The sequence below is a fragment of the Dipteris shenzhenensis genome, chromosome 30 (genome assembly GCF_047967505.1).
Source record: "Dipteris shenzhenensis isolate YYH24624 ecotype China chromosome 30, Dip_SZ_1.0, whole genome shotgun sequence".
In the NCBI taxonomy this organism is placed as follows: Eukaryota; Viridiplantae; Streptophyta; class Polypodiopsida; order Gleicheniales; family Dipteridaceae; genus Dipteris; species Dipteris shenzhenensis.
Window position 1 is genome coordinate 42022875 of NC_141625.1, and position 21235 is coordinate 42044109.

The 21235-nt window shown below is 45.0% G+C and overlaps 1 protein-coding gene across 1 annotated transcript; it reads left to right on the top strand.

Moving 5' to 3' along the window:
• Positions 1-313: 313 nt before the first annotated feature.
• On the top strand, positions 314-18079 carry LOC147882146 (calcium-dependent protein kinase 1-like). The gene is made up of 8 exons (XM_087402002.1): positions 314-1248; positions 1406-1549; positions 1642-1794; positions 1888-2003; positions 2090-2257; positions 17238-17365; positions 17475-17574; positions 17713-18079. The coding sequence occupies exons 1-8, from the start codon at positions 546-548 to the stop codon at positions 17818-17820; spliced, it is 1620 nt and encodes a 539-aa protein (XP_087258128.1). The 5' UTR covers positions 314-545; the 3' UTR covers positions 17821-18079.
• Positions 18080-21235: the final 3156 nt, after the last annotated feature.

Below are 21235 nucleotides of genomic sequence, written 5' to 3' on the forward strand. Positions count from 1 at the left end.
AGGTTGATGAATAGGGTCGCAAGTACTCTAGGAGTGTGGGAGTGTGCGCCCTCCTTCGAAAACACATTGATAAAGGGTCAAAGGATCATGCCATGCACTCCTTCGAAAACACACAGATAAAGGGTCAAAGGATCATGCCATGCATGTTTGATTCATGTCATGGGAAGACTTGTGTGATTGTTGCCATCCCTTCCGTTGTCTGGTGTGAGTGAAGTGTGGAGGAGAGAGAGCAGAGATAAAAGGCAAAGGAGTAGTATACGGCGTATATACGGTGTATAGATATATATATGTATATGTATGTATGTAGAGAGGAAGAGGGTGTTATGCTTGGTCTTCACGAACGCTTGCTTTCGTTTGTTGCTGCTTTGATTCTGCCGGCTATGGCGTCGCCTTTCCGCACCGCTTCAGCTTCCCCCCTTCCTCTGATTGTACAAGCTTCGCTCTTCAGATCCCTCCTCAGTTAGAGATCTTCGACTCATTTTTATATAACTAGCCATCCTCCCTGACCATCCGTCTCATCTCGACCACCACCAATTATTTCCCTCATGGGCAACTGTGTAGGCACTCCCGATAAGTCTTCGGATCACCACCCGCAGTACCCCCAGGATCGTCATAACAGCGCCCCTCCTGCCGGTGCTAATCATGGACCCTCCTACAGTGTCACTTCTTCGACCTCTGCTCCTTCGCAGCAGTCTGAGCATTCCTCAATTCCTAAAGCGCAGAAACCTGGGGCTAGCTTTGGGAACGTGCTTAATCGTCCAATGGAAGATGTGCGTGCAAGTTACTCTATGGGCAGGGAACTTGGTCGTGGTCAGTTCGGCGTGACACATTTGTGCACGCACAAAGTTTCAGGGGAGCTTTTTGCTTGCAAGTCAATTGCCAAGCGCAAGTTGACGAACAAAGACGACATCGAGGACGTGCGCAGGGAGGTGCAGATTATGCATCATCTTACTGGGCAACCAAACATTGTAGAGCTTAAGGGTGCGTTTGAAGACAAGTACTCGGTACATTTAGTAATGGAGCTTTGCGCGGGCGGTGAGCTTTTTGATCGGATCATTGCAAAGGGAAAGTACACTGAACGTGCTGCAGCAGGCGTGTGTAGGACCATTGTAGAAGTTGTCCAGACTTGTCACTCTCTAGGGGTTATGCATCGAGATCTCAAACCTGAGAATTTTCTTTTTGCTAGCAAGGATGAGGATTCTCCTCTCAAGGCTACAGATTTCGGATTGTCTGTGTTTTTCAAGCCAGGTAGGCACCATTTCAATCAGTAATCAACTAACTGACTATATTAGTTCGTAGCTTTCTAGATCTCTCCAATGCCGTGTTTTGCTTTAGTGAAGGAGGACTATTTCAAGCGTCGTTTGGGCCGTCCCGGTTTAGTTGTAAAACAATGTCCTTCGTACAGGGGATACTTTCAGAGACATTGTCGGAAGCGCATACTATGTTGCCCCTGAAGTTCTTCGCCGTCATTATGGTAAAGAGGCAGATGTGTGGAGCGCTGGAGTAATATTGTATATACTGCTGAGCGGTGTCCCACCGTTCTGGGCAGGTATATCCCATTGTTAAGGAGAAGGCCCAATAAGTTGAAATGTCCATTAGGGAGCTTGATTGCTGATTATACCTTGGCTGTTCCTCTTGCAGAGACGGAACAAGGTATATTTAATGCGATCTTAGAGGGTTCTATTGATTTCACAAGTGACCCATGGCCGGCAATTTCATCTGGAGCAAAGGACCTTGTGAGAAAGATGCTGAAGCAAGATCCCAAAGAGCGCCTTTCAGCTCACGCAGTGCTTAGTAAGTGTCCAGCTCACTAGTGGGTTTAGAGCCGTTTGATATATCAGAGACTGGTAAAATTTGTTTATCTGGTTATCTTTCCTGTTTGCACAGGCCATCCTTGGATTCGAGTAGATGGTGAAGCTCCAGATAAACCTATTGATAGTGCTGTATTGACGCGGATGAAACAATTTAGAGCAATGAATAAGCTCAAGAAACTTGCCCTTAAGGTCCAAACCCTTGCTTGTACCTTCTTTTGTTAACTCATTTGTGTTCAACTTGCACTTTTATATAATTGTTGCAATTTTTAATGCAGGTGATAGCGGAGAGTTTGTCTGAGGAGGAGATTACAGGATTGAAGGAGATGTTCAAAAGTATGGACACTGACAACAGCGGATCTATCACTTTTGAGGAACTCAAGATAGGTCTAGCAAAGCAGGGAGCTAATCTTGCAGAGTCTGAAGTTCGTCAACTGATGGATGCGGTAAGTCTTAAGTGGTGAAACGTGTTTTAAGGAGTGTGATTTTTTTCCATACTTTATTTTGTTTACATAGTTGTTAGTTTGAACATGCCAGTCTTGCACATTTTTGCATGCTGAAGCTCTCACGCAGACTGATGTAACATTACAAGTGTGTAAGTTGTACGTGAAATATAGTTGAGAACTAGGTGAGGGAGTTATAGATCGAAAAGTGGAATTAAATCTCCTGGCACCCCTTTCCCTTGATTCTGGGCTAGGAAGAAATGTGTTGTTTGTGCAAGGCCAATATAATGTTTGCTGCATCTTGAACCTAGTACTTTAGAGAGTTAGATCAGTGGTAGATATACAGGTTTGCGATCTTTGTATCTTTGCTAGGCAGACCTACAGACTAGTTAGCTTAATATCTTGCACGGTTCTGCTGATCTTGTTAGAATTATGGGCATCTTATATGTGGAGAGTGAGGTCTTCTATGTGGGTGTGCCCACCCTGGAAAGGAGTAGGTCACTCAGTTAGTTTGGGGGGGCTAGAGGGCTGGTCAAGGGCCTGTTTTCAGGCTGGTTTTCTGACAGCTTGCTGGGGCTAACCAGGCCAGCATTCTGGCTGACCAGGGTCAGATCAGTCGGCTGACCAAGTAGGATCTGCAGCCCTTCCCCCATCCTATAGGATCAGGTCAGTCGGCTGACCAAGTAGGATCTGCAGCCCCTACCCCCACCCTATAAATAGGGCTTTCTTGCCACCTTTGGAGTGTTCCATTCCCCCCCAAACTAACTGAGTGACCTACTCCTTTCCAGGGTGGGGGGGCTAGAGGGCTGGTCAAGGGCCTGTTTTCAGGCTGGTTTTCTGACAGCTGGCTGGGGCGAACCAGGCCAGCATTCTGGCTGACCAAGTAGGATCTGCAGCCCCTTCCCCCATCCTATAGGATCGGGTCAGTCGGCTGACCAAGTAGGATCTGCAGCCCCTACCCCCACCCTATAAATAGGGCTTTCTTGCCACCTTTGGAGTGTTCCATTCTACCTAGACACACCCCTCTTTTTGGGACTGTTTTCCAGGCTGTCAATGAAGTTATTTTGCCTCTCTCTCTCTCTCTCTCTCTCTCTCTCTCTCTCTCTCTCTCTCGTACACACACACACACACACATGCTTCCACAATGCGCAACGTTAACAGATCTATCTGCCAATTCAGCGATGCATGCTGCATGATTCTTCCCTTTTGATGCATAGGCATTTTTTTGGCATCTTTGCACTGCCATATGCACAAGGACTAGGGGCTCTTACGTCTTCCATGCTAAACCCAATTTTAAGTGTGAAGCGATATATGCTGTCACATGCACACCGTAGGGTAGTGTTTCCATCTTAGAATTCTAGGTAGGTCTAGGTCCACCCTTGGATTGGCCCCCCTCAGGGCTGGAACAATGAAAGGGAATGGGCTGCCTTTATAGGCTGCCCTGTACCCCTCCCTAGGCATGTATATATGGGGCAAAAGGCCTAGAAGCCAGCCCAAATGAGCCGACCCAAAAGTCTGCCAGTTTGGGGCTGGTTGGCTCAGCCCCAACCCGCTATTTAAAGGGGGCTCCTTGCCTCATTGCTCACTCAGCTCCTCCTGCATTCAGCACTCCTACAGCTCCACTCCAGCCCCTCCAGCCCTGAAAACTTCCAGAGATTGGCCCTGATCAGCCTCAGCACTTGGCCTCAGTTCAGCCTTCCTGGAAGGTGTCTACACATCACAACAGTCGAGGATTTGGACCAGCAAACTGTGTAAGGTTTGGGTACTTTTTCAGCAGCTCTTAACAGTTTTGCACAGCTCACTTCTCAGCTCTCTTAGATTCTATTACTCTAGCTTTCACTCTCTCACTCACGCAGTAACCCTGCATCCTGGTGGACAGCACAAGCCTCTTCCTTGCCTTGTAGAAGTGGCCTACATCATCAGTGGTTTCCTTTCAGGTCTTTGGGTCTGCAATACGTGTGCACTGTGTACGAAGCGCATTTCCGGGCTCTTTCGATTTGTATCTTTCAATTCTCCTAGTATAAAGCAAATTCTCCCCTGATTGGGGGAGGGGGCCCTCAGTGGGTACAGGGACCCAATCGGTTGTCGACTCCATTGTCTCTCTATGCTCATCTACCCAATCGGTTGTCGACTCCTTTCTCTGTCTACCCTCAGTGGGTACAGGGACCCAATATCATTGTAGATCCATGATTTTGTGGATTGCCATTGTAATTAAAGCCAATCATTATTGTAAAAAACAAATATACCAGCGATCAATAAACTGTAGAACCAAGGTCCAAAGAGAAAGTAGCCTCTGGCAGTATATGGAGATGTCTAGGCGTAGAAGTCATCCTAAAAACTCAAGGTAGAAGCTAATGTCTGCAAAATGTTCAGGCTGAGATCGATAGGATTACTGAACAAGTACCAATCTGCCATAAAGATGAACTCAATTTCTCCAAGATCTGGACAGCTTTGAGCAATCTGAAACACACAAATTCCACATTAGTAACAGTTAGTTCTAGTAGTTCTGAAAAATAAAAAATCAATATGCTCGAACCCAACCTGAATAAACCCTAGAACTAAGTTAAGATAGGTTAGAAACTACAAAATTACCTGCGGTGGTGCATGCAGATGAAAATGTTGACTAGAACGGGAGAAAGCAGCACACTCTCAATTGCAATCAAGAATTGGCTAACAGGGTAAATCACAATACCCTCTAAACAGGTTTGCAGCATAACTGATTACTGGTGGACGCAAGTCGAGACTGGCAGGATGAGGGTTAAAGGAGTAGAGAACTGACTAGTGGGGTAAATCGCAATACCTACTAAACAGGTCTGCTGCATGGAAAACTGGTGGAAAGCAAGTCTGACAGGTGATACTGGCAAACATATGATGCCTTGGTGTGACTGCTGAGTAACAGAAGAGAGAAACATATCGCAATCAGCATGGAAGGGCATATACTGCTGCGATTTGATCCCCCTTGAGACTGTAGATGGATTCACCTTGCAGGATCCAGAGATGTCTTGAGCAGGTCTAGGCCAAAGGGCTTATGGATTATGCACATGTAGTGAAGGAGGTGGAGCAAGTGGAAACTTGCAGGGACCAGGAAGAGGCTTCAAGGTAGGAGAAGCAGCCTGTAGACTAAAGAGAATCTAGAGCAGATGGCTTACAAAAGCTAAAAAGCTGGAAAGCTAAAAAGGAAACCTGGCTCCTTTAAATTAGAAAATTTTAACCTCAATATTTAGGTGTTATTACAGGTGAAAATAATATCTGATTAATTAATTGATCCTTAATTAGTATATTAATTTTTTTTTGCCCAGTGACTCCTTTACCCATGCACACAATTAACTATACATGTATGCGTAGAACAGATGTTATCACAGTCGACCTAGATAACTCAGAATCAACCCAAACTAAAACCTAAATGTTATACTAGACTTGCTAGGCACACGTCTTGACCTGGACAACTCAGAATTAACCCAAATGGAAACCTTGGAAGAAAAATTCAGATTCGTCCCCATGTTATCAAATAAAGCTCTCCAGAATAGACTAGTCATTCTGGATCTCAATCACTGACAATGGACTTAGGCAAACCATGATGCTTAAAGATCTATGCCATGAAAATCTTAGCCATATGATTTGCCTTTATGGTTTTGCGAACCGGAATGAAATGAGCTTGCTTGCTGAATCTATCAATGATAGTCCAAATCCCATCATTCCCTAACTTTGATCTTGGCAAATCAAAAATGAAGTCCATTGTAATGCTTTCCCATGGTGCCTGAGGCATGGGAAGAGGCATAAGTAGGCCAGGTGCCTTCCGTCTATCATACTTCACTTTCTGACACGTAAGGCATTCAGTAACAAACTGATGTATATCTTTTCGCATCCCTGGCCGAAAGAAATACCTCTCCGGTGCTAGAGTTGTTGCTGTAATTCCTCTATGTCCAGTATAGGGAGGTGCATAGCATTCCTCCAAAATCTTTTTCCTCATCTCTTGGGTGATGCATAGGTAGTCATCTTTCATTAGATACCCATCTTTCAGGGAATAGCGACTGGTGGACTGCCCCTCTTGTATTTGCTGTAAAATCTCGCCAAAATCTGCATCATTAGCATATTGCTCCCTCATGCCTTCCAGGTCCTGATGATAAGCAATAGTTACATTGTTGACCTGGGGTCTTTGGGACAAGGCATTTGCCACTCTGTTCCAAATTCCTGACAGCATATTTGCCCATTTCATATGCTTCTCGGAAAGTTTTGTCTGAGTTAGAAAATATCTCAGACTTTGGTGATCTGTTTTAACAGTAAAATCTGCACCCAAAAGATAGTGCTTCCATGTATGGATGGCATGGATTACAGCCAATAACTCTTTCTCATAGATTCCCGGATATCTCTCTGCATCCCGGAGTCTTCTACTCTCATAGGCCACTACATGACCATTTTGATGCAATGCAGCCCCAACACATTCCACACAAGCATCACAATCCACATCAAATGGCTGATACAAATCTGGAATTATTAAGATTGGTTTTGTGGTCAGCTTCTCTTTGAGTGTGGTGAAGGCTGTCTTTTGAGGAATTCCCCATTTGAAAGCTGCATTTTTCTTAGTAAGATCGTGGAGTGGAGCGGCTATTTCCGCAAAATGCTTGATAAATCTTCTGTAGTAAGAACACAAGCCTAGGAAACTTCGAACTTGATGAACAGTTTTCAGCTCTGGCCATTCGTGAATGGCACCGATCTCCAACACTCTTTCAGGAAGAGTCAACTTCATTGCTTTGCGATGGAACCAAGGCATACCCAAGACTACATCATGATGTTTCAGTGGAGAAATGAAGAAGTCTTCCTGATCCACATAACTTTGTACATGAAGACGGAGCTTCCCTATCAAGGGAGTGACTGGCACAGGGTTTCCACAGAACATTTGATGGGCATCCAAAGCCCTACCCAACTCCTCCATCTTTATTCCCAGCCTTAGGGCTAGGTCCTCCAATATGAAATTATCAGTAGCCCCTGGAGCAAATAAAATCAGCGCTTGCTGGTCTCTGACTTTGCCCCATGAGAGCAGCAATTTTCATTCTTCTGGGTTTGAAACATGACCCAGTATGTCAAGAATTCCTCCTGCCATTGGCTTTTGCGGTCCTCGTGGCTTCTCTGCCTCTTTTCCCTTCGAAGTTGAAGGCTTTTCTGGGCACTGGGCAGCCACATGCCCCTCTTTGCGGCTCCTGAAGCATTTACCCTCTTTCCTGAAAGTTTCAATCGGTTCAGGGGTAAACTGTGTTCTTCCCTTATATGACTTTGAAAACTGAGTACCCCTTGGCTTCGAGGCTGAAACCCTTTCTTTTCAACCTTGGGATACTCTTTCTTTTATGATTTTGAAAAATTAGTTTTCTTTCTTTCAGCACGTCTTGCATGCAAGGATAGTACTGTGGATGGATCTTGTAATGGCACAAGACTAGCTACTGAAGCTGAATGCATAAGGTCTTGAATGTTCTTTGCCCCCAAAGCATTCACTACTGCCTGGATTCTTGGACTAAGATCTGCTCTATACTTTCTCATTTGGGTTCCTTTGGAGATCTTTTTGAAAGGTGAAACCTGCAAATAGGCATCCCAAAACTTTTGGTTGTACACATCCACTGTATCTCCTGCATCCATATGCAAACTGTCCCAATCTTGAAGAACATGGTCTCTAAACTGTGTAGGCATAAACTGCTGGTAGAAGGCTTTCTTGATGTCCTTCCACTTCTTTGGGGCTGACCCATATGTGGTCTGTGCACTCCACCTTGCACTAGCTGTTGCTGTCAAGTGCAAACTGACCATTCTTAACTTGGAGGATTATGAAAACTGTTCTGTACCAAATGCAGCATCAAACTGCCTGATGAACTGCAATGCTTTGTCTGTATGACCATTGTCCATTATAGGTCATAAACTTGACAGATTTACCTCCCTCTTTGAATTCCTTGGTCTCTCTAGAAGACTTTCTCTTCCTAGACTTCTTGTGTTTCCTTCTTTTCCTGGCTGGATTATCCGATAAAGAAGAAGATACAGAAGTTGAGCTCGAGGTAGACGGTGATGGACTGGGAGATTGGTGATGATGCCTCGATCTCTTCCTGCTATGAGACCGCCGTCCCCTATGAATTCTCTCTTTCTCTAGTTGTACACGAGAGTGTGCCTTTGGCATTGGCACATCATACGCTGCATTAGGCATAGTTTCTGCTTGAAACAAATGCTGAGCTCTTGGATCTATTCTGAGATTTTCCATCTCCTGCATACGAGTGCGTACCATCTATTAAGCAACTAACAATCCCCAATTTAACATCAAGTATGATTCCACTTTCCATCTGCTGAACCATTTCCTTATGTCTGTCCCAACCAGCTGGCCCACCAACCAGCTGGCCGACCAGCTAGGTCTGGCCTATAAAGGCACAAGACCCCACACTCCTTGAGACAGGACAGGACCTGCAGCTGCTCCTCTTCTCCTCCATGCTTTGCTGCAGCCCCACCTGCTCCACTTCTACCTCTCCTCTTCAGATCTGCTCCTCTTTGCCTCCTGGCTGCTGCCTTCTCTCTGCCTCTCCTTCCTGCCTCCTGGCTGCTCCATCTTCTCCTCCAGATCTGCCCCAACTTCTGCTCCTCTGCTTCAGATCTGCTCCTCTGCTTCAGCTCTGTCCCTTCTGCTCCAGATCTGTCCCATCCTGCTCCAGATCTGTCTCTTTTGCTCCTCTGCTCCAGATCTGTCCCCTCCTGCTCCAGATCTGCTCCTTATCTTCATCATCATCGAGCCACACGGAGGACTGCGTTACGCTCCCTCTGCTGCTATCTTTTCTACAGTTTCTCTACATGGAATCATCTTTTTGATTCACCAGCCACAGTCTTTGAGACACGACAGCTTGAGGTTCTTGTATTCAGTTTTTCATATTACCGACATGCACTATGTTTTCTGAGTTCCGTTCTTCAGTTGTGTCTCTTCAGTTGTGTCTGAGTATTGTCTACTTTTTGATCGCTCCATTGCAAACCCTATCGTTTCTCTATATGGTATCAGAGCCATGGTGAGCTAAAGACCCCAGATCTCTGGTGATCTAAAGATCTTGCTTCTTCATGGAGGCCATAGGTACGGGGAGCATCACTCCTATGAACATATCAGTTTCCTCTTCGTTCCGATGCGCACTACGGGAAAGAACTCCATCTTCTACTCCCATCCCTCCCTCCCTTTCAAAACTCCATCTTCTACTCCCATCCCTCCCTACCTTTTTGGTTTCAGGCTTGACACTCCCCATTCCTTCGAACAAGGAGGTCATGATCCTTCACCTCTACCAATTCTCCATCAGCATCGACTTCCATGATCTACAAGCTCTCGCTAGGTGGGACCCTTTTTCTGTTCAGATGTGTCTTGATGACTGTTGTTTCGATTCTTCTACACTCATGGAGGCGGGGATAGACTCCTCTCTCCAGAGGTCCAAGATCGGGCACACATTGGTTCACTGTTCAGCTACGATCTCTTCCTTTGGCAGGAATCCTGCCATCTCTGGATTATCAGTGCTACTACGACATATTTGCTTTTCCCTCCACCTTTCGGCGTTGAGAGGGGGTGGCTTATTCTCTCAAGCTTCACAGTGTTCTTAGTTCTATATGGTATCATACGTGTAACTTAGGCACTTGAGGAAGTGAACAATTCCCTTGCAAGGGCACTCCTCTTGTGACCTTCTCTGCATTTTTTTGCATTACATCCCTACACGAAGCTCCAAGCTCACAATGTCTGCCCCTCCAAATTGGCAATTGAGAGGGGGTATTAAGCAACTAACAATCCCCAATTTCTGGGGTAATCTAACAGCTCACAGGCCAGCCAAAAGGCCAGCCACCTCAGCCAAACAAGTGGCCAGAAAGACCAGCTGGCAGGCCCACCGACCAGCTGGCCGACCAGCTGGCAGGCCCACCAACCAGCTGGCCGACCAGCTAGGTCTGGCCTATAAAGGCACAAGACCCCACACTCCTTCAGATAGGACAGGACCTGCAGCTGCTCCTCTTCTCCTCCATGCTTTGCTGCAGCCCCGCCTGCTCCACTTCTACCTCTCCTCTTCAGATCTGCTCCTCTCTGCCTCCTGGTTGCTGCCTTCTCTCTGCCTCTCCTTCCTGCCTCCTGGCTGCTCCATCTCCTCCTCCAGATCTGCCCCAACTTCTGCTCCTCTGCTCCTGATCTGCTCCTCTGCATCAGCTCTGTCCCTTCTGCTCCAGATCTGTCCCCTCCTGCTCCAGATCTGCTCCTTATCTTGATCATCATCGAGCCACACGGAGGACTGCGTTACGCTGCCTCTGCTGCTATCTTTTCTACAGTTTCTCTACATTGAATCGTCTTTCTGATTCACCTTAGCGACGGTCTTTGAGACACGACAGCTTGAGGTTCTTGTATTCAGCTTTTCATATTACCGACAGGCACTATGTTTTCTGAGTTTCGTTCTTCAGTTGTGTCTGAGTATTGTCTACTTTTTGGTCGCTCCACTGCAAACCCTATCGTTTCTCTATATGGTATCAGAGCCATGGTGAGCTAAAGACCCCAGATCTCTGGTGATCTAAAGATCCTACTTCTTCATGGAGGCCATAGGTACGGGGGGCATCACTCCTATGAACATATCAGTTTCCTCTTCATTCTGCTAGACTCCTCTCTCCAGAGGTCCAAGATCGGGCACACATTGGTTCACTGTTCAGCTACGATCTCTTCCTTTGGCAGGAATCCTGCCATCTCTAGATTATTAGTGCTGCTACGACATATTTGCTTTTCCCTCCACCTTTCGGCGTTGAGAGGGGGTGGCTTATTCTCTCAAGCTTCACAGTGTTCTTAGTTCTATATGGTATCATACGTGTAACTTAGACACTTGAGGAAGTGAACAATTCCCTTGCAAGGGCACTCCTCTTGTGACCTTCTCTGCATTTTTTTGCATTACATCCCTACACGAAGCTCCAAGCTCACAATGTCTGCCCCTCCAAATTGGCAATTGAGAGGGGGTATTAAGCAACTAACAATCCCCAATTTCTGGGGCAATCTAACAGCTCACAGGCCAGCCAAAAGGCCAGCCACCTCAGCCAAACCAGTGGCCAGAAAGACTAGCTGGTCTGGCCGACTAGAACTGGCAGACCAGTTGGCAGGCCCACCAACCAGCTAGGTCTGGCCTCTAAAGGCACAAGACCTCACACTCCTTCAGATAGGACAGGACCTGCAGCTGCTCCTCTTCTCCTCCATGCTTTGCTGCAGCCCCGCCTGCTCCACTTCTACCTCTCCTCTTCAGATCTGCTCCTCTCTGCCTCCGGGCTGCTGCCTTCTCTCTGCCTCTCCTTCTTGCCTCCTGGCTGCTCCATCTTCTCCTCCGGATCTGCCCCAACTTCTGCTCCTCTGCTCCAGATCTGCTCCTCTGCTTCAGCTCTGTCCCTTCTGCTCCAGATCTGTCTCTTTTGCTCCTCTGCTCCAGATCTGTCCCCTCCTGCTCCAGATCTGTCCCCTCCTGCTCCAGATCTGCTCCTTATCTTCATCATCATTGAGCCACACGGAGGACTGCATTACGCTCCCTCTGCTGCTATCTTTTCTACAGTTTCTCTACATGGAATCATCTTTCTGATTCACCTCAGCCACGGTCTTTGAGACACGACAGCTTGAGGTTCTTGTATTCAGTTTTTCATATTTCCGACAGGCGCTATGTTTTCTGAGTTCCGTTCTTCAGTTGTGTCTGAGTATTGTCTACTTTTTGATCGCTCCATTGCAAACCCTATCGTTTCTCTATATGGTATCAGAGCCATGGTGAGCTAAAGACCCCAGATCTCTGGTGATCTAAAGATCCTGCTTCTTCATGGAGGCCATAGGTACGGGGAGCATCACTCCTATGAACATATCAGTTTCCTCTTCATTCCGTTGCGCACTACGAGAAAGAACTCCATCTTCTACTCCCATCCCTCCCTCCCTTTCAGAACTCCATCTTCTACTCCCATCCCTCCCTACCTTTTCGGTTTCAGGCTTGACACTCCCCATTCCTTCGAACAAGGAGGTCATGATCCTTCACCTCTACCAGATCTCCATCGGCATCGACTTCCAGGATCTACAAATTCTCCCTAGGTGGGACCCTTTTTCTGTTCAGATGTGTCTTGATGACTGTTGTTTCGATTCTTCTACACTCATGGAGGCGGGGATAGACTCCTCTCTCCAGAGGTCCAAGATCGGGCACACATTGGTTCACTGTTCAGCTACGATCTCTTCCTTTGGCAGGAATCTTGCCATCTCTGGATTATCAGTGCTGCTACGACATATTTGCTTTTCCCTCCACCTTTCGGCGTTGAGAGGGGGGCTTATTCTCTCAAGCTTCACAGTATTCTTAGTTCTATATGGTATCATATGTGTAACTCAGGCACTTAAGGAAGTGAACAATTCCCTTGCAAGGGCACTCTTGTGACCTTCTCTACATTTTTTTGCATTGCATCCCTACACGAAGCTCCAAGCTCACAATGTCTGCCCCTTCAAATTGGCAATTGAGAGGGGGTATTAAGCAACTAACAATCCCCAATTTCTGGGGCAATCTAACAGCTCACAAGCTAGCCAAAAGGCCAGCCACCTCAGCCAAACAAGTGGCCAGAAAGACCAGCTGGTCTGGCCGACCAGAACTGGCTGACCAGCTGGCCGACCAGCTGATCAAATTCTTGCTGATTTTGCTGCACACTTCTCTGTCTTGGATGTGCATCCCTATCTTGTGAATCCCTCTGGATAGGTGATTGGGCGATTTTCTTATGACTTGTTTGAGATCTGCAAGTTTGTCACACACACTGTGTATGCAACTGATGCACGCAACCTTTGCTTTTACCTCAACAAGAGGTGTCTTGCATTCACAATCTATGCCAGTACCGGGCTGTCAACTCAAGGCATATACCCACAAAGTACTGAGTATGCAAAAAGCACTGAGTATGCATCTGATTCCCTTTTTCCGAGCACAAAGGTATGCATCCCTTTACTTGTGCAATTTTCTGATTTTTCTCTGATTTCGGCTTTTTCTGACAATAAATACTTTCTCAGATAAGTGAAAACTGCTAGCAGAAACAGTCTCTGCAACTGTCTGTTTTTTTTTTTGGGACAGTAAGTGGATGGGTAACCGGCTGGTTACTCTAACCAGACTAACTGGCTGTGGTCTGGTTGGCTCTCAACTGGACGTCAACCATCTGTAGTCTAGTTAACCAGCTATGGTCTAGTTAACTAAAACTAAGGTCGGTTGGTCAGACCTGGTTTGACTAACCAGTCTAGTTTGGTTAGACCAACTAACTGAAACTTTAACCAGGGTTAACAAAACCATGGTTGACTAACTGTAGTTAATCTTGACAGGGTTGCTCTGACCTAGGTTTGCCACCTAGCTGCCACGTGTCCTGCCATGTCGTCACCCTGCATGTGCTGCCACGTCAGCATTAGCTCCCACTGCCACATCAGCATCCACGTGTGTGCCACGTCAGCTCGCACGTGTGGCCGCCACGTCACCTGCGTGCCATGTGTAAGCGCCACCTCAGCTCTGTGCATATCTGCCACGTGTACTCCTAGCTGGCACCCTGGCCACGTCAGCATAAGTCATGTATGCCTAAGGTTTCAGACCTTGGCTGGTTGGGCAGTGTCGCACTGGCGCCCTTCTCCTTCAGCAATGTCTCTGGCAGAGTGCAACGCCCGCACCTTGGTGACCATCGATTTGAGCCTTCACAAAGATTCGTTGAAGGTCTTCGTCGGCATCTCTGTCACACAGCGTAATAGCTCACCGTGCGTTGCCTTCCGTTTTCCTTGTTGTATGTCACTTCACGCAGTTTCCCGGAGAGACACATCACCGCTTGAATTCTTGCCTATTATATCCATCCGATTCTTACAGCGCAACGATCATGAAAGCTACGCCTACAGGAGGGTGCACCCTATATCGTCGACGGAACTAAGTCACAATTGACCCAACCAAACTTTTAATTCACGACTTTAAGTTCACGTCCCATGTAGGCATCACACTAGTCACCTCCCATAACTTCTACTAGCAACACTTGATGCCCACGCGATGGCCAAGAAGGCATTTGTGCAAGCAATTCCATTCATCATCACGTTTTTCTGCTCAAATCATCAAAACTTGAAAAGGCTTTGATTACTGGCTCTGATACCAATGAAATCCTCCCGTAAAGGACAGCCAAAAACACTCTCATTTCTCTCTTCACTCTCCCTCTCTCAAGAGAGACACTAGGGCCCGGGACAATCGTCGGGTTGGACGCCCCTTGAAGGTATTTTATTGCTTGAGAGAAAACTGAGTACATGAGTTCAGCGTAGAAGCTGTACATACAAAATTCAAACGTGAATAATTCATTACATGAGCTCTCAGGCTCCCCTTCTTGGCAACAAGCCACTTGTCAATTTCTGCTTTACTTTCCTAATTACATGCCACTAAGGGCAACTCTGGAGTCTTCGAAGCACTTGGTCATGCGAACCGCCTCCTAGACTCTTGTTAGGCTCCCGTAGCGCTTAGGAAAATAACTCTTCCTAGTACTTGCTGAGAGGGAAGGAAGAGTGAGAAGCACAAGGGGGAGAGAGTCAGAGAGAGAGTAGACACCAAAAATGCGGGTGTGAAGTGATGAGCCACACCACAAACTCATTAGTTTTATTAGGATTAGGTTTTACCCTATGACTGTCTTAAGACAGTCATGTCCTATCTTTAATAAAGGGGTGGCAATGTGCCTTTACCCCAACAACCTCCCACCTAAAGGCCAATGTGCCTAAAGGGGAGAAAAGAATAAAAATTACAGCAATATACAGTTACTGTATACAAGACCATAAAATAAGAATGGTCTTATCCTAATCCCATGATGTGGCGGCAATGTGCAAACCGCTCTGTAGGCAAGCTCTTAGTGAGCAAATCTGCAGGATTATCATCAGTGTGCACTTTCACAAGCTCGAGTCGCTTGTCTTCCAGTACCTCCCTGATGAAATGATATTTCACATCAATGTGCTTGGTCTTTTGATGAAAGACCGGATTCTTTGCCAACATGATAGCACTCTGACTATCACAATGCAAAACTGGCATATCTCCTGTAATGCCCAAATCTCCCACCAGCCGAGTAAGCCATATTGCTTCCTTGCAAGCCTCAGTGGCTGCAACATATTCAGCTTCAGTGGTTGACAGTGCAATGCATTTCTGCAACCGAGACACCCATGATATAGCACCTCCTGCAAATGTGAAAATATAACCGGTAGTAGACTTCCGGTTATCTGCATTCCCTGCATAGTCTGAATCTGTAAAACCATGCACCAATGCATCCTGCCTACCATAGCATATGCACAAGTCTTTGGTACCTCAAGACACCTTTCACTGCTTCCCAGTGCCTCTTGCCTGGATTTGCCATATACCTGCTGATGACTCCCACCGCAAAAGCAATATCCGGACGAGTGGCAACCATGGCATACATCAAAGAACCAACTGCAGATGCATACGGAACCTTGGCCATTTCAGCCTTATCATCATCTGATCTGGGGCTGTCCTTACTGCTGAGTTTTAAATGTGGAGGCAACGGGGTACTAATAGACTTCCCCCCCTCCATTTTAAACCGCTGCAGTACTTTGTCAATGTACTCCTTTTGTGACAGAAACAAAAGTCCCTTGGACCTGTCACGAGTAATCCGCATGCCAAGAATATGATTTGCATCACCCAAGTCTTTCATGTCAAAAGACTTATGCAGTTGTTTCTTCAAAGCACTAATCTCATGCTGAGATTTACTCGACTGTGGAAGAGGACTGATGAGAATTAACAGCTGACCTGTTTGCTGACTTGGCCGACTAGCATGCTAGTGGACATGCTGTTTCCTGTGGGTGACATGGGGAAATGCCACACAGGATTCTGGCACTGCAGATTTTACTGCTACCTGTGCGGGCCATCCACATATCTTTTGGTGCAGTGAGTACTGAGATGGCCGCCATGTGTCCTGTTGGCTGTGCTGCCCTTATCCAGATTCTGAATGCTGCTGCTCTAACCCCCAGTTACACAGTCCAACTTTGGATTTTATTACAAATGGTGTTGGAGGTGTAAATGACCGAAAGGTGGCCAACACTGTCAATCTACATGGTCACACTAACTAAGTTCAAGCAAACAAATGAGCACGTTGTTGGATCAACTTTTAATGTCAGATCATTGTGCTAGATTAACAGACCTATGGTTGCTCCAAACTGACCTGTTGGGGGCTAGTAGGCTGTGAGCCATGTGGAGCTTCCTGGTTGGGTGTCAGGGCATCTATTTGTCAGTTTTGAGATTGAGTCTCCCTCTCTGCACCGTCTTCTGTTGGGACTGTATCTTGTCTTGTGGCATCCTTTACATTCTTCCACATTCAAGCATGCAATTCTTGGTGGTAAATTCTTACATAATCTTACACTACCACTGTTACAGCATCTGCCTGACAAAGAGCCCTGCTCCAGCCCTACAACCTCCCTTTTTGCAGTTGATAATGGATGAGCTCAATGCCATGTCTACAATGAGATCACAAGTGGCTCAGGCCCTTGTTTTCCTCAACTGCCTTTGAAGGCTTTAAAGTTGTCCTCTGCATAAACAAAGGCATAATCGGTGTGTGCAGATGCAAGATGGTGCTTTGTGACAGTATATTTGTAATTGGTTGACAAGCAACGAGTCATTGCGTCAGGGTAAGGCTTCCCTTATTGGGTCCAAATTGTGCGTGAGCTCTTGTGCATAACCAAACCCTCGCCACCACCCCCTTGCCGCCCCACAGCTCCCATTTGTCTCTGTAGTTCAAACATACAACTCTTTGTAATCCAGTTTTTTGGCTTGAAGATTTCCTTCAGCATTAAGAAATTTGCTTGTTTTGCTTTGCATGTTGCAGTGAATTTTGAGCACTAGTTCTAAAAGTTGATGTGTAGTCTCAGAGAATTTTCATATTTAATTAATGCATCCAAAGAACAAGCCTCCCCCCCGTCCCCCCCAAAAAAAAAAAAAGAAAAAAAAGCGCTTTGCCCTTGTTATTGCAGGCAGATGTGGATGGCAATGGCACCATAGATTACACTGAGTTCATTACAGCTACAATGCATATGAACAAGATGGACAAGGAAGACCACTTGTATTCTGCTTTCGAGTACTTTGATAGAGACCACAGTGGGTAAGGCCCTGAAACTACATTTTGGCAATGCACTAGGCTTTATCATTGGTTATATTTAAGATCTTTATTGCGAATGTATCATTGATCTTTCTTTATTTGTTTGTGCCAGTTATATCACTGTGGATGAGTTAGAACAAGCTTTGACAAAGCATAATATGGGGGACGCAGCTACAATCAAAGATATCATAGCAGAAGTAGACACTGACAGAGTGAGTTTTTGACATTTGCAACTACAGTTTCTTTGATATCCTGAATTCAGGATGCGGTTAGTTTCCGGGTTTCATCTTGATCTTATTGTTGCTGCAGTATTTATCTTTTCTAACGAGTTCTGATGTCCTGTCTTGCAGGACGGGCGAATAAACTATCAAGAATTTGTGGCAATGATGAAAAAAGGTACACCTGCTGCAATTCCTAATAGAAGACGGGATATACCTGCAGGGGGACCAAAGAAATAGCGACACTTTTTTTTTGAATTTGGCAAGGTGAAGTTGATAAACAGTTCAAGCTTTTTTGGAAGTAGACAATATTCATGCCATTCTTAGGAGGACGTTGGGAGAGCTGCACTAGCAGTGAGTTTCAAATTCAGTTTCCAGCCGCTGTTTGTAGATGTGAGTGCTTTAAGGAACTGTAATACATTTGTATTGTTATTTGCAATATTTGTATTGCCATCTTGTATTTCCATCTATCCTACCCCCAAGAAGTGTTTTGCATGTCCCCTTGTGTGGCAGGCATAGCTTACCGATAGGTCTTGCTCGCAAATGAGTGTTGTGGCTGAGGGAATGATAGCTTCTTATGTTATGAAACTATCAAGACATGCTGAACTAGAGCTGTGAAAATCAAGTTAATAATTTCGTTCTTTGGTCTCAAATCATAACATGAAATGGATTAAGCATTGCTTCTTCATTGCCGTAGTACTACATGGTAATGTGGCATGAGAATCATTTACATATGAACGAAATGAGCATTCATAGCTTCATGACAATTTTGTGCTTTTTAATACGCCACATCTCCATCCTCACTGGTTTCTCGCATTCAAGACCATGTGAACTAGAGTTATGATAATTATGCTGACATTTTCTGTTTCTTTGTTAATATAACATGGCTTTGAGCTTTTTTTTCCTCATCGCTGTAGTACTATGTAGTAATGTGGCATGAGATATGAAATAAATGAGCATTTATGGCTCCATGAAAATCTTGGGCCATGCAATATGCCGAGTCTCCATGTTCGCTGGCTCCACGTGTGTCTTCATCTTAGTGCAACAATAATCTCAAGAGAAATGTATTTCCTTAGTTTCTCAGGATCTATTTGTGAATCAGGGTGTACCCATTCTCAAAGGATGCCAATGAAGTTGGATCTCAAGATTAAGTCCTCTTACCTTTCTACCAACCTCAATTTTGGAGCCTACTATACGACCATTGCTCTCAATGCTTGTTTGGTGTTTTGTGCATAATTGAGCCTCCGAAAAGTTGCTGCTCATCTGTCAGGATTTCTTTTATCATGTGTTTGTACCTTAATATGAACATGGCTACGAGCAGCAGCTTACACAATTATGGATTAGAATGTGACCAACTTGTGGTTAAGTACCTTGGCTTCCATTCTCTCCTCTAATTTAGAAAACTGTGTGAAGTCTCATGCTCCAATTTCATCCAGCCTCGTGGGGCAGAACAGTGATTCAACCATTCATTGGCACAACACGTAATCTAAACCCACTACTTGTTGGACAAAGAGCTTGCTTACTGAGGTTCCAAAGATAAAGCACGAGCCGATGGACAATAAACAAGGATTTCAATCAGCTTGAGGCACCTATTGTAGCAGTGGAAAGGAGAAAAGGGGAAGAAAGGAATTGGGAGGCACCTTAATTGTGGCTGGCTGGCCACTTCAAAAGGTAAGCAATACTTGGCATTCACAAGGAACAACGTGCCTAGGTCAACCCGTGTGAAGAAATTAAAAAAAGGAGGTGAAGCTATAATTAGGATAAAACTTGTCAACATCCATGTTTGATAATCCATGAATGAATAAAGAAAAAGAGTAGTCCACCTAAGAAAAGATTAGAGCTTATGGCTTGCATATCCGACATGAGGTTGAATGCTTCGATGATGTGATGCGACAAGGGGGCTAAACAGGTCCTGGCATGCTCATCAAACATAATAGAACGCAATTTTCTCACTTAATTTTATTAGTTTAGTATTTTTAATTCATGTTTGCTAGGTTATCATCCACATCTTAGCAATATAGTTTCCTTGATCGTTAGCTGAATCTATTATGACGTGTGATGTTATTGGTTCTTCACTCATAGTAGTTTTTTTGAGTCACAACATTTTGGATGACATGGTTTGCTTTGATGCTCTCTTGCATCTATCGCAAAGCCTCAGGTGGAGTTGCAAGCCCTTGTTTACCTCCTTTTGTCTTGAGAGATGTGCAATAGGCAACAATGCCATGTGGATTGAGCACAAATTGAATATCTATGTTTGCACCACGAGAGAGTAGGATTAAAATTGTTAGTGTACATATCTTTTGGTTGTCTTTGAAGCAGTAAAGTTGGTTGAGACATATATGCATCCAAGGCGTAGGTGTACCAAGTGGGTCATGTCGAGGCTATTGAGAAATGTGTCGAATGACGGCGCATGAAATTGTTGGTGTGCTTCAAAATTTTTGATTGCTATTTCCTCTCCTGTTAATGCTCAAGAGGAAGTAAAATTTGGGTTGATGCCATTGGTGGGAATGGAAAACCAAATCTGCAAGCATTTTTGCTTTACGAGAAGTTTTGCGATGTTTGTGCGTTTGCATTTCTTTGTTTTGGAGTTGAAATCTTGAGATGTCTATAGTAATTAATTTGTTGACGAATGACGCTTATGGCATTGGTTGAATCTTTGCAAAGAGTCGGAGTGTCTTTCCCCCATACGAGCCCGAGGTTATGCTGGCTTCCTCTGTTTTGGAATTCAGTAACAAATAAAAAATCTTGCAGCTAACCAAGTATGGTCATGTCTTTCTTCAGCAAAGTTTTGAGGTCTTGAAATTTGTGTACGTAGTATTGAGCAGTTGTGATTGGGTCAGATCGTATTAGTTATTGCAAGAAGAGGTCGTTGTTTGGAAAATGTGCTTTGTCGAGCATTGGGTTCAGCATTTGCAAGAGACTCGGAGTGTCTTTCACCCATAGAAGCTTGTGGTCATGCTGGCTTCCTCTTTTTGGAATTCAGTAACAAAGAAAAAATCTTGCAGTTGACCAAGTATGGTCATGGCTTTCTTCAGCAAAGTTTTGAGGTCTTGAAATTTGTGTACGTAGTACTCAGTAGTTGTAACTGGGTATGACCGTATTAGTTCTCGCAAAAGAGGTCGTATTAGTTCTCACAAGAAGAGGTCGTTGTTCGGAAAATGTGCTTTGTTGAGCATTTGGTTCAGCATTTGCAAGCATTATTGCAAAGGTAGCCAGAGTTCTCTGCTGCAAAAAATGTTATGAAGAAACAAGGAGGTCTAGATGTCTAAAGTGTCGCAAACAAACTTCTTTTGAGCTAGTTCTTGTAGTCGGCTAATGTTCGCAATTGCTTGAAATCACGGAATCTGATATTTGAATTTAAGAGTTGCTCAATATTGGTGTCTACAAGGGCTGATTTCGCATGTAGCACATGCCCCTTCGTTTGTGCTTTCCATATGTTTGTCTGATCTATGAGCGCGTATGCACTCTTGTGATCATAAATTTTTTTTGGAAATGATCACTCTTTGCAAAAAGAATCCTTGAAAATACTTAAGGGTGGAAATCCCTTGGAAGGCGCAACATTTACAATTCGGTGTTCAAAGTCTACAACTTGTTGGCTAGTATATATCCCATGAACTTTGTGTGAGTTTAAAGATCATCTTCATAAAAATTTTGT

What these genes read in the sequence shown, in the direction of transcription:
- LOC147882146 (XM_087402002.1), top strand. Translation starts at nt 546, where the DNA reads ATGGGCAACTGTGTAGGCACTCCCGATAAGTCTTCGGATCACCACCCG. An exon ending in GTCTGTGTTTTTCAAGCCAG is followed by an intron (nt 1,249 to 1,405) that starts GTAGGCACCATT and finishes TCCTTCGTACAG; the next exon opens with GGGATACTTTCAGAGACATT. An exon ending in TTCGTCAACTGATGGATGCG is followed by an intron (nt 2,258 to 17,237) that starts GTAAGTCTTAAG and finishes TTGTTATTGCAG; the next exon opens with GCAGATGTGGATGGCAATGG.